The sequence below is a fragment of the Ricinus communis genome, chromosome 10, assembly GCF_019578655.1.
Source record: "Ricinus communis isolate WT05 ecotype wild-type chromosome 10, ASM1957865v1, whole genome shotgun sequence".
Taxonomy (NCBI): domain Eukaryota; kingdom Viridiplantae; phylum Streptophyta; class Magnoliopsida; order Malpighiales; family Euphorbiaceae; genus Ricinus; species Ricinus communis.
The window spans coordinates 363,055-374,688 of NC_063265.1; the positions used below are offsets into that span (position 1 = coordinate 363,055).

Sequence of the window (11,634 nt, forward strand, 5' to 3'; positions counted from 1 at the left end):
GCGTGCGGTCAAGTGGTCAGGCCGGTATGTGGACAATAACGATGCGGTGGCGTCAAGGCCTTAAGGCACACAGTGCCGCAATGGCAAGGCAATGTGGAATGCCCAGCGAAGGCGGCAAGAGGACCCATTATTTCCAAGACCTTGTCGGCTAATTCTGGTGGCGATCGACTCCCCTCGGCGAGAGCTTTCCTTTGGCGGCAACGGCGACGCCAATGGTGGCCGGAGCAGCCACATTTTCAGGCTTTTCCGGAAAGCTCCAATGAGCTATGGATGATCAGAGGATGTATCCGGAATCTCCTTAGCTCAAGCTTCGCAATGGCACTAGTTTCGTGGCGATCAGACTTTGTTTGCAAATCGACGACCGAGATCGTTCGTAAATCTCTCCGGATGATCGGGGGTCAGATTGGAAAATCGAAAGCGGGTATCGTCATTAGCACGTCGTTTTGAGTCCGATGGTGTGTTCGGATCGTCGATCGGACTCTGGCGGCTGGAGGCGAGTCGACCGAGCGATCAAGCATCTCGGTAATTTTTCTTTGGCCCATTGATTTTAGAAATTCTTTGGTATAGTTAGGTGTTTATTAAATTGTATTGTGTATTAGAAAATATTTGTGAGTTAAAATAATTGTTTATTGGACTTCCTGCCATAGTCGTGAATTGTGTGCTATGTGGGGGAGTCGGGAAAAATAGTGAAGTCTTGGGGACCCGACTCCCCTTGTATTAAATTGTTGAATATTTGAAGTGTTTTTCTGGCAGGTTCTAGACCCATTTTACGGGGGGTAAACTTCTGTATTTTAAGGGAAGTTCTGCTGGATTTTCGGTAGAATTCTTCCGAGTTTGAGATTCTTAGACAGTCAATCCTAGGAATCTAGACCTAGGGTTAATGGTCAATTGTTTCAGCATCTTTGATAAATTATTTTCCGTGATTAGATAATCCGTCTGTTCGGCTCGCTCCACCCGAGACATCGGAGCAGAGATAGAAGGTCGCCAAAGCTGTGAGTTAAAGTCATATATCGGTTATGCATGTGTCATGCATAAATTTTTGATTTGCTATCGTGATTATTTTATTGCAAGTTTAATTATTAATTTAATTATTATTCATATGTATTATGCTTTTTAATTACTATTCATGTATGTTCTTCCTTTATCATTGATTTTATCATTGCATGATGACTCGGGATAGGACGGCAGTAGAACATAAGAATTTGATGAGTGTTTCGGTATAAATCCGAGAGTGATGGAAAAGGGTCAATAGGTAAATTTAAAAAGAAAAGATTAGGACTTGCCCTGGTCAAGCATCGCTCTTTGGGCTTAGTAGAGTGTGGTTGCCGGAGTAAAGGTCCCTGGTCGAGCATTGCTCTCTGGGCGCCGGCTTATTTGGAAACCTAAGAGACCAGACTAGAGGTAAGGTCCCTGGTCGAGCTTCGCTTTCTGGGCGCCAGTCTTATTGGAATAAGAGAGCCGAAAGGCTAAGGTGATAGCGAACATTAAGTGACTGGACTGGAGTTAAGGACCCTGGTCGAGCTTCGCTCTCTGGGCACCAATTCTGTTGGAATGAGATTAGTCGAGATATTAGAGTTGAGGTTAGTCGAGATGCCAGTATTGAGATTGATCATGATGTTAGTGTTGGGCATAGTGTTCTACTGAAGTACTCCGTCCCGTTGTGTGTGAAAATTATTTTATTCAAGCATGACATGACACGTTTATTTTTGCATGACTTAGTATTTATTTCAAATTAAATAAATGTATTATTGAGGTGTTTGCAACTGTTTTAAGATATATGATTTTAGCTCACTCTCGAGACTGACAGTCTCAATTTTACTATTTTTTTTTAGATCCGTGACTGTTAATCTTCCTGTGACTCTTATCTAGTAACCCAACTCCTTCATGATCGGGTGATGTAATTTATTTGGTATGTTAACTTGTAAAATCTTAGATTCTCCGCAGTAGAATTAATAGACTTATCTGTTGTTATTCTTTGTAGTTTCGGGTCTCGCCTAATTCTTCTGGCAGACTGAATTAATTGTGTAAAATTTAATGGTTACGATAAATTGTGGCATTAATAATATTAAATGAGATGATATTTATTTAGGTCAGTGAGTGTCAGGCTTACTGCGGGATTCGGTGGCCTTATGCCTACCCATTCCCTAGAACCGGTCACGGGCCCACAGATGGAGTCATGACATTAAGGCTCTTATCGAAATGTAGCTGGATAGTAAAATTAAGGCTATACAAACAGATTGGGGTGGAGAGTTTAGGTTCTTTACAAGTACTTTAGAAGCTAATAGTATTGTGCATAGGGTTTCTTGCCCTCACTCTCAGCAACAAAACAGTATAGCTGAAAAAAAATATAAAACCATAGTAGAACATGGCATTTCTTTGCTATCATACTCTCATGTTCCTACTTTTTGGAATGAATATTTTAGAATAGTAGTTAATCTCTTAGGCTGCCCTTACCATCTCTTTCTAGTTTGTCTCCTTTTGAAGTGCTTTTTTATACTAAGCATGATTACTCTATTTTAAAGGTGTTTGGGTATGTCTTTTATTTAAATCTCAGACCTTATGATGCTCATAAACTCCAACCTAGAACTGCTCAGTGCACCTTTCTAGATTACAGCCTTAATCATACTGGTTATAAATGTTTGTCTCCTTTTAGTCGTATGTATCTTTTGAGAGATGTTCTTTTTGATGAAATAATCCTTTTTTAAACTTGTCTTTTCTCCTACTTCTCTTTATGTTCCTGCTCTCTTACCCTCTGCTTCTCCTTCCCTCATCCTTATTTCTTCTTCTTCAGTAGTACGACCTATTGATGTTATAAATCCTTCTATTTCTATTTTTCATCATGAATGTCCTTCTCATATATGTGGTGCTACTAATATTGTTGTTTTATTTTATGATAATAATGCAGGTACTTCTACTAGTCCTCAGTCTTCTCCTTCTAGTCCTCTCAATCATCATCCTATGGTAATTAGAGCTAGGGCTGGTATTACAAACCCAAGGTCTATACAGTAGAACTTAAAAAACCTACTTCTATTGCAATGGCATTAAATAGACCTGAATGGAAGGCTGCTATAGTCTCTGAGTTTGAAGCCTTGCTAAAAAATAAGAATTGGTCCTTGGTTCCTCTTCTCGCCTCAAGAAAAGCAATTGGCTGTAAGTGGGTTTACAAGGTTAAGGAAAACCTAAATGGCTCTATCTTTCGATATAAGGCTAGACTTGTTGTGAAGGAATTTTATCAACAAGCTGGTTTTGACTTCATAAAGACTTTAATTCCTGTGGTCAAACCCACTACTATACGTGTTGTTCTTACTATTGCTCTGTATAATGGTTGGGAGATTCAATAGCTTGATGTCAACAATGCATTTTTAAATGGATTGTTACATGAAAAGGTGTTTATGGTTCAACTTCCAGGCTTTATCGACTCTCAACGTCCTCAGCATGTGTGTAAGTTGCAAAAAGCCTTATATGGGCTCAAACAAGCTCCTTGAGCTTGATTTGAGAAGTTGTATTATGCTCTAATTCAGTTAGGCTTCTTTTCTACTAAAGTAAAGTTGTTATTATATCATCCAAAAATCTCGCTAATTGATCTTTATGATGCTTCCTCTATTGGATTTGGTTAGACAATGTGTGGTTGGTAAACAAGGATTTTCATTCACATCGCCACTAGTCACTACATATATGTTAGTTTATGTAGACGATATCATGGTTACGAGTAGTTGTTTTACATAAATTTCTTTTCTTACTCAGCATCTTAACTCAGCCTTTTTACTGAAAGATCTTGGCTCTATTAACTATTTTCTAGGGATTCAATTATACAAAACTTCTAAGGGTTTTCTTTTATCTCAAACTAAATACATAAAATATCTATTATAAAAGACATATGCTGCATTTTAAGGGTGTTAATTCCCTTATGGTTTGTCTCAAGCTTAGTGCTTATGATGGTGTTCCAGTGAATGTATAGGAGTACAATAGGAGTTCTCCAATATGCTGCTATTACCAGACTATCAATTGCCTATATTGTTAACAAGGTCTATCAGTTTATGAAAATTCCTTATGAGGAATATTGGGTTGCTGTTAAGTGAATTCTTAGGTACCTTCAAGGGATAATTGATCATGGCTTGCATCTGCATAAATCTGCTCAGTTGAGTGTTGTTGGGTATTCTTATGCTGACTGGGCTTCTGATCTAGATGACCGTCAATCCACTTTTAGTTTTTGTGCTTTTCTTAGTTCTAATCTGATTTGCTGAGATTCTAAAAAGCATGCAACAGTCTCTAGGTCAAGTACTAAGGCTGAACATAGGAGTCCAACAAATTTGGTTGCTTTCAACATCCGTTGTCTAAATTAAAGGTTCATCTCTTTCTCAACCTCTTGTTATTTGGTGTGATAATTTGAGTACAGTTTTGCTCTCTGTCAATCCCGTTCTTCGTGCTCGGTTTAAACATATTGAATTCAATCTTTATTTTGTTAGAGAGAAAGTAGCTCAGAGAAAATTGAAGTTCGTCATGTTCCTCTTAAGATTAGTTTGCTGATGTTTTTACTAAGGTCGTTTCCTACTCTGTTTTTGCTACTTTTAATCCAAACTCAGAGTAGAAAAATTATCTACTCTAAATTTGAAGGGGGCAGTTAGAAAATAGATTGACTCATCTAGTTTTATGTCCACCTAGCCTTTTATAAATGGTTTTATATAAATATTTTATTGTAAATCTATTGACGTCTAGTGAATGAAGATTTCACTTTCCTTTTCTATTTCTCTCTCCTTCCTTTCTTTCTCTTAGGGCTTTCTATGATTTGTTGATCTAAATGAATTTTAATGTAATAGAAAATATAGGATTCAATTTATGAATCATACCAAACTTCATGAGGGAAATAGAAATTAACCATTACTAAACAATCATAAGGATGAGCATGGTGAAAAAGGTTTAGCAAGTCAACGCTTCCTTACATTCTGGTTTCTATATGTTATACGCGCAGCAAACCCAAATTAATACAGTAAAAGAAATAAACGCAAAAATAAAAGAGCAAACATAAACATAAAATAACGCGCGGAGAAGAAAGAGGAAAGAAAGCAGAAGGGGAAGCGAGTGAGAAGAGCGAGTGGAATTTACTAAAATCGCAAACCCTAAATTTTTTTTAAAATTTCCCCAAATTTCTCAAACGCGCCCTTTCGCGCACTCGCCTTCCCTTCGATTCCACTGCTTTATTTTGTCGACTCGCCCTGTGTCTTCGCGTGCATTCCTCCTTTTTAAATGAGGTTTCTCTTCTCACTCTCTCTATATATAATCTTTTTGGCTGTTTGGTTTCTGAGAAAATTTTATAAATAAAAAACTTGAAGTAGAAACGGAAATGAAAATGTCTTTAATTATGTCTCATTCTTCTTTTTTAATTTTGGGAGATATAATTAATGTGAGGGCTAGGGATTGTCAAGTTTCATTTAAGGACCTAGGAAGAAAAGGATCTGATCTCAATCAAATGGAGCAATGATTTGGTTTTTGTATTATGAATTTTAACAAAATTTCAGTCATTAACAAATCAATACTTATAATTTTAAGTCACTGGCAGTATTTTTCTAACAATGCTCTTTACAGCTTGTACTTTGTAGTTTAAAACTTCAAATGAACATCAATAAGAGTGAAAACAAAAAATTATGAAAAATTGAATATTTTTGGCATAGTTATTACAAGTATCTCGAGGGATTTATGTTTTGTTTTTCAGAAAAGTATGGAGGTAAAATGCAATTTCCACAATCTCATTTACTATGTTTTAGCAACTAATTGTTTACATTATGTTGTCTAACTAAGAAAGAAAGCTAATCAAATGGAGCCTACGAAAATTTCTCTATAATATTACATGTGGAAAGTCTCACGTTTATAGTTGGATTCTTGAATGAGAATATGAAAAATCTTAAGGGTCGAACAAGGGCTTATCTGGTGTTCAGCTTATTTGCAATACAGAATTCCTTTTGATCTAACCTAAAAAATAGTAAATTGTGTTTGCATAAGGGGATTAGAATGGAAGGATTTGGGTTTCATATAATTTTTCGAAAGTTTTAACTTTTAGTCATTTGGAGAAGTCTTACAATAAATAGCATCTCTTTGGTTAGTTAGATTCATGACTAAGGATGGTAAGTTGTTTGAGGTTGAATTTGAGTATGAGTCTCAATTGCCTATGAATAAGACACAATCTCAAATACACTTTTATATTTAGTTGAATGATATTTGTTTCTATATTTTCACAAGTTCAAATCATTGATTGTGCAAATATTTGTATCTTAAACCTTTATCCTAATGCAAATACTAGGGAACTTGGTCTCTGTTTCCATATACCACTTGTTTAAATTTCGATTTAGTTTAATATGCAATACTAGAGAACTAGATAAAGCTGGTGAAATTTTTGGATTCCGAATTCCTTATTAAACTGCAACATCAAGGAACTGCATATAAGTTTGAGTATGAGTCCCAATTGCCTATGAACAAGGCACAATCTCAAGTACACTTTTATAGTTGAACCATGTTTGTTTCTATATTTTCACAAGTTGAAATCATTGATTGTGCAAATATCTGTATCTTAAACCTATATCCTAATGCAAATACTAGGGAACTTGGTTTCTGTTTTCATATACCACTTGTTCAAATTTCAATATACTTTAATATGCAATACTAAAGAACTAGATAAAGCTGGTGAAATATTTGGATTCCGAATTCCTTATTAAAATGCAAGATCAAGGAACTGCATATGAGTTTGCATAAATCTACTTTTTCACATACAATTTAGTTAGATATGCACGGAAATAAGCTTTGTCCTTCAGTTATTTTCAGTTTTCTTATCAAATGTGTGCTAATAACTTTGTGAAGCATTTCTTTTTGTTTGTAGTTAGTCTTTGATTTGATGCTCCAGTGCCAGTGCCAGTGCTTGTGCTTTTCTTAGGTTTTAGGTAGCAATGCTGACAAATCTTATGGGGTTATTAATTAAATTTATCAGCCAGGATAAGGGCTGTCATTCTGATTTTTCTCATCTATTTTGTGTTTGTATGGGCTATCTCAGCATACAATCATTTTTCTTATGTGTATTACAAATCACTTAAGTTAATAATTGACTGCTTAACCTGGCAATAGTAAGAAAAAAACTGAGAAAGCAATAATGAATAATGAGAGGGAAGTAATGAGCTTGGCAGTAACTTTTGAGTATTTGGTTTATGGGTTAAGTGTTCTCATTTTCTCTCGATTTAATTGTAGTATAAAATTTATCCTTATGTTGTGCTTATCCCTTTTATACATTTCCATTGTCTTTTCAGGTTTCATTATAGCCTATTTGTACAAATAGTGGATTTTCTTCATGGAAGCTGATAATAATGAGAGGAAGGAACCAACATGTGGTTCATGATATGGTCAACCTTCAAGATAATGTGCCTGTTGGAGATACAGTGGGTGAAAACAGGGTTGATGTTGTGGATGAGGCACAAAATGGAGATGGTGTGGTTGCTAATTTTCCCAAAAGGGCTACTGCAATGTTTGGAGAGGAAACGGAATTTGAGCCATGTAATGGAATTGAATTTGAGTCACATGAGGCAGCATACTCCTTTTATCAAGAGTATGCCAAATCTATGGGGTTCACCACTTCTATAAAAAATAGTAGACGTTCAAAGAAATCAAAAGAGTTTATAGATGCCAAATTTGCATGTTCCAGATATGGAGTTACACCAGAATCCGATGCTAGCAATAGTCGGCGATCAAGTGTAAAAAAGACAGATTGCAAAGCAAGTATGCATGTGAAAAGAAGACCAGATGGCAAGTGGATAATTCATGAATTTGTTAAGGAGCATAACCATGAGCTTTTACCAGCCCTAGCATATCATTTTCGGATTCATCGGAATGTAAAATTAGCTGAAAAGAACAATATTGACATCTTGCATGCTGTTAGCGAGCGAACAAGAAAGATGTATGTTGAGATGTCAAGACAGTCTGGTGGGTGTCAAAATGTAGCATTTGTTGAAAATGACATAAATTCTCAGTTTGAGAAAGGACGAAACTTGGCTCTTGACGAAGGAGATGCCCACGTACTACTTGAATATTTCAAGCGCATAAAAAAGGAGAGTCCCAACTTCTTCTATGCATTAGATTTAAATGAAGAGCAGCGTTTGAGAAATTTGTTCTGGGTTGATGCAAAAAGTAGGAAAGATTATATGAGCTTTGATGATGTTGTTTCATTTGATACCTTCTATGTCAAATACCATGAGAAACTGCCATATGCTCCTTTTGTTGGGGTAAATCATCACTGTCAGCCGATATTGCTTGGATGTGCACTTCTTGCAGATGAATCTACATCGACATTTGTTTGGTTACTGAGGATGTGGCTCAGGGCAATGGGTGGGAAGGCTCCTAAAGTTATAGTCACTGATATGGACAAAACCTTAAAGGCAGCAATTGAAGAAGTCTTCCCTAATACCCGGCACTGTTTTTCTCTTTGGCATATACTGGAAAAGATGCAGGAAACTCTTGCTCATGTAATCAAATGGCATGATGATTTTTTGCCAGAATTCAACAAGTGTGTTTTTAAGTCATGGACAGATGAAGAGTTTGATATGAGGTGGTGGACAATGGTCACTCAATTTGAGCTTCAAGATGATGAATGGGTTCAGTCATTATATGATGATCGTAAGAAGTGGGTGCCTACTTACATGGGGAATACATTTCTTGCTGGAGTTTCTGCAACTCAACGTTCTGAAAGTATGAATGCGTTCTTTGATAAATATATACATAGGAAAATAACATTGAAAGAGTTTATGAAACAATACAAAGTCATTTTGCAAAATAGGCATGAGGAGGAGGCCATAGCAGATTTTGATACTTCTCACAAACAGCCTGCCTTAAAATCTCCTTCTCCTTGGGAGAAGCAAATGTCAATCCTTTACACACATGCGATATTCAAGAAATTTCAAACTGAGGTTTTGGGTGTAGTTGGCTGCCATCCCAAAAAGGAAAGTGAAGATGGAACACATGTGACATTTCGAGTTCAAGACTGTGAAAAGAACGAGTACTTTTTGGTGTCATGGGACCAGACAAAGTCAGCGGTGTCTTGTTTATGCCGATTGTTTGAATATAAAGGTTTTCTTTGCAGGCATGCATTGATTGTTCTTCAAATCTGTGGTCTTTCAAGCATCCCAACTAATTATATTTTGAAGAGGTGGACAAAAGATGCAAAGAGCAAGCAGCCAATGGCTGAAGGAACAGAAAGGGTACTTTCTAGGGTGCAACGATATAATGCCTTATGCAAACTAGCCATTGAAATGAGCGAAGAAGGATCATCATGTGAAGCGAGTTACAATATTGCTTTTCGCACACTAGTAGAAGCACTGAAAAATTGTGTGAATGTGAATAATAGTAACAATAGTCTTGCAGAATCTGGTGGCCTATTTTTGGCTCATCGTGAAGCAGAGGAAGAGAGTCAGGGAAATCTTGCTACAAAATCAAGTAAGAAGAAGAATCCGATCAGGAAAAGGAAGGTCGGTTCTAGAATAGAGTTGACAGTAGACATGCTTTTGTTCTAAATTTACTGCTAATATGTTCCATATATATATCACTAAAGAATTGTGCTTCTCTATATCAGGTGCAATCAGATTCGGATCTCATGCTTGTGGAAGCACAAGATAGCTTGCAGCAAATGGTTTGTCCTGTTTGATTATTGCTCTGATGTAAACTTAATATTATAATAGTGTGTGTATTGGATCATCCGTCTAGTAGGCTATATGCAATGCTTCGTTATGTATAGCCTAGTTTATATAATTATATTACGTCTGCATAGTACCTATCTTTTTCTGTTAATAAGCTAGATAGCTGCGATATTAAATTATTGAAAGGATTGTGCATCTACCTGTTGTTGATTTGGATGATAGTACTATTTAATGTATTCTAATACTTGCAGGAAAATCTAGGAACAGACGGGATTACCCTTAATGGTTTTTATGGTGCACAACAGAACGTGCAGGGACTGGTAAAGACAAACCATGCATAGAAGTTTCACAATAAATATTGTTTTAATTAAGCTACAATGCACAGTTAAAGATGAACTCAATTTCGAATGTTGACATTTTCACATTAAATATTGTTTTAGCTGAGATACAATGTATAGTTAAGATGATACAATTTACAGTTAAGATGATTTCAACGTCAGTTGTGAACATTTTTAATTTGGTGCTAATTGCAGGTACAGTTGAACTTAATGGAGCCACCTCATGATGGTTACTATGTCAATCAACAGAGCATGCAAGGGCTGGTAAGTTGTGAATAACTCTGATTTAAGACATGTACCAACAAAAGCAGTATTATGAACATTTTATGATGCCAAATTGCGTTCTTAATATACAGGGGCAATTGAATTCAATAGCTCCAGGCCATGATAGTTTTTTTGGGACCCAGCAAAGCATAAATACCCTGGTATGATATTAATGACAAAAGAAGTTTGCTTAGAATTTATATCCAGATGATGTCTCTGATTTCTACTAATTTATGCAGGGGCAATATGATTTTCGGCCTCCAACTACTTACATTTATAACTTGCAGGTGAGCTCGGGAGTATATGACATGTTTTCTACTGAACTTTATTCTTCATATGATACTTAATGATTTTATCTTTCTTTCTGCTCACAGGATGACTCTCATTTGAGATCTTCACACATGCATGGCAATGCTCCAAGACACGAGTGATGATGAAATATCGTACTTAGTAGGTGGAATAATACCTTTTCCCCTCTTTTTTCCGCACCTGAGATGGTAAATGGAGCTGGATGTTTACCTAGGAAACTAACTTTAGTAAATAGCCAACAGCTGTTCTCAACGAGCTCGAACATATTTGATTGTCATTGCCCGAAATTAAACTGTGCATGCGTGTATAAGACTTCTTATAATTATTCTGGTATTTAGGCTTGGTCTTATCAATCTATCATGCCATGTGGCTCTACTATGTTGCCAAAGCTGCTTAAACCATTGGAGATATAGAGATGGCCATCTTGTTTGATAAAAGCAGACTACATTTGTCTTTTAGGTGAGATGCGAAAGATGACACGAGAATGGAACTTTTCTTGTCATTATATATGCTAGGACTCCAACAATGATCTCTCATGTTGTAGAAGTAATTGTACTATTTGTAACCTCAAAATCCTGTCAAACTCTTCCTCTACTCTCAGTTGTAATGTTCTTTTAGCATGATGGCAACATGAATTTAGTGCACTCCATCATGTTGGTGAATTTTAATTTTTACTTTGAAAATCATTGAACTTTGATTTTGCTATCATCAATGTCCTTGCGACTAGATTTTGAGCAAAATTTTAACACAGAGCTGAGATGACAATTTAATTTTCTATAATTTGAAATAGGCCATGTCATTAAGGAAAAAGGCTTAATTGCCAAAATAATCCTGAATTTTGTACTTATTATCAATTTAAAGAATAGAGTTTAATTTGTCCACTAATTTTATTGTTTTGGTTCAATGTAGCTTTTCTTTCTTTTAAATTTTTTGGACATTTTAGTTCAAATTTTTATATATTTAGTTTAAATTAATTCTATTTTTTACAAAAATGAAAGTGAGTTACACTCTTTAAAAAGGGAATGAATAAAATAAAAATTAAAAAAATATTAATTTCT

General features: G+C 35.9%; 1 protein-coding gene across 2 annotated transcripts; it reads left to right on the forward strand.

The window, feature by feature from the left end:
- Nucleotides 1–4,024: 4,024 nt before the first annotated feature.
- Nucleotides 4,025–11,284, forward strand: LOC8264920 (protein FAR-RED IMPAIRED RESPONSE 1). Of its 2 annotated transcripts, none has more exons than XM_048380334.1 (8): nt 4,025–4,345; nt 7,290–9,497; nt 9,602–9,658; nt 9,917–9,985; nt 10,199–10,267; nt 10,360–10,428; nt 10,507–10,554; nt 10,642–11,284. In XM_048380334.1, the coding sequence occupies exons 2-8, from the start codon at nt 7,347–7,349 to the stop codon at nt 10,696–10,698; spliced, it is 2,520 nt and encodes an 839-aa protein (XP_048236291.1). In that variant the 5' UTR covers nt 4,025–4,345; nt 7,290–7,346; the 3' UTR covers nt 10,699–11,284. The 2 variants fall into 2 exon arrangements, with proteins under 2 accessions (XP_048236291.1, XP_015575909.2); XM_015720423.3 differs by lacking the exon at nt 4,025–4,345 and adding an exon at nt 4,822–5,249.
- Nucleotides 11,285–11,634: the final 350 nt, after the last annotated feature.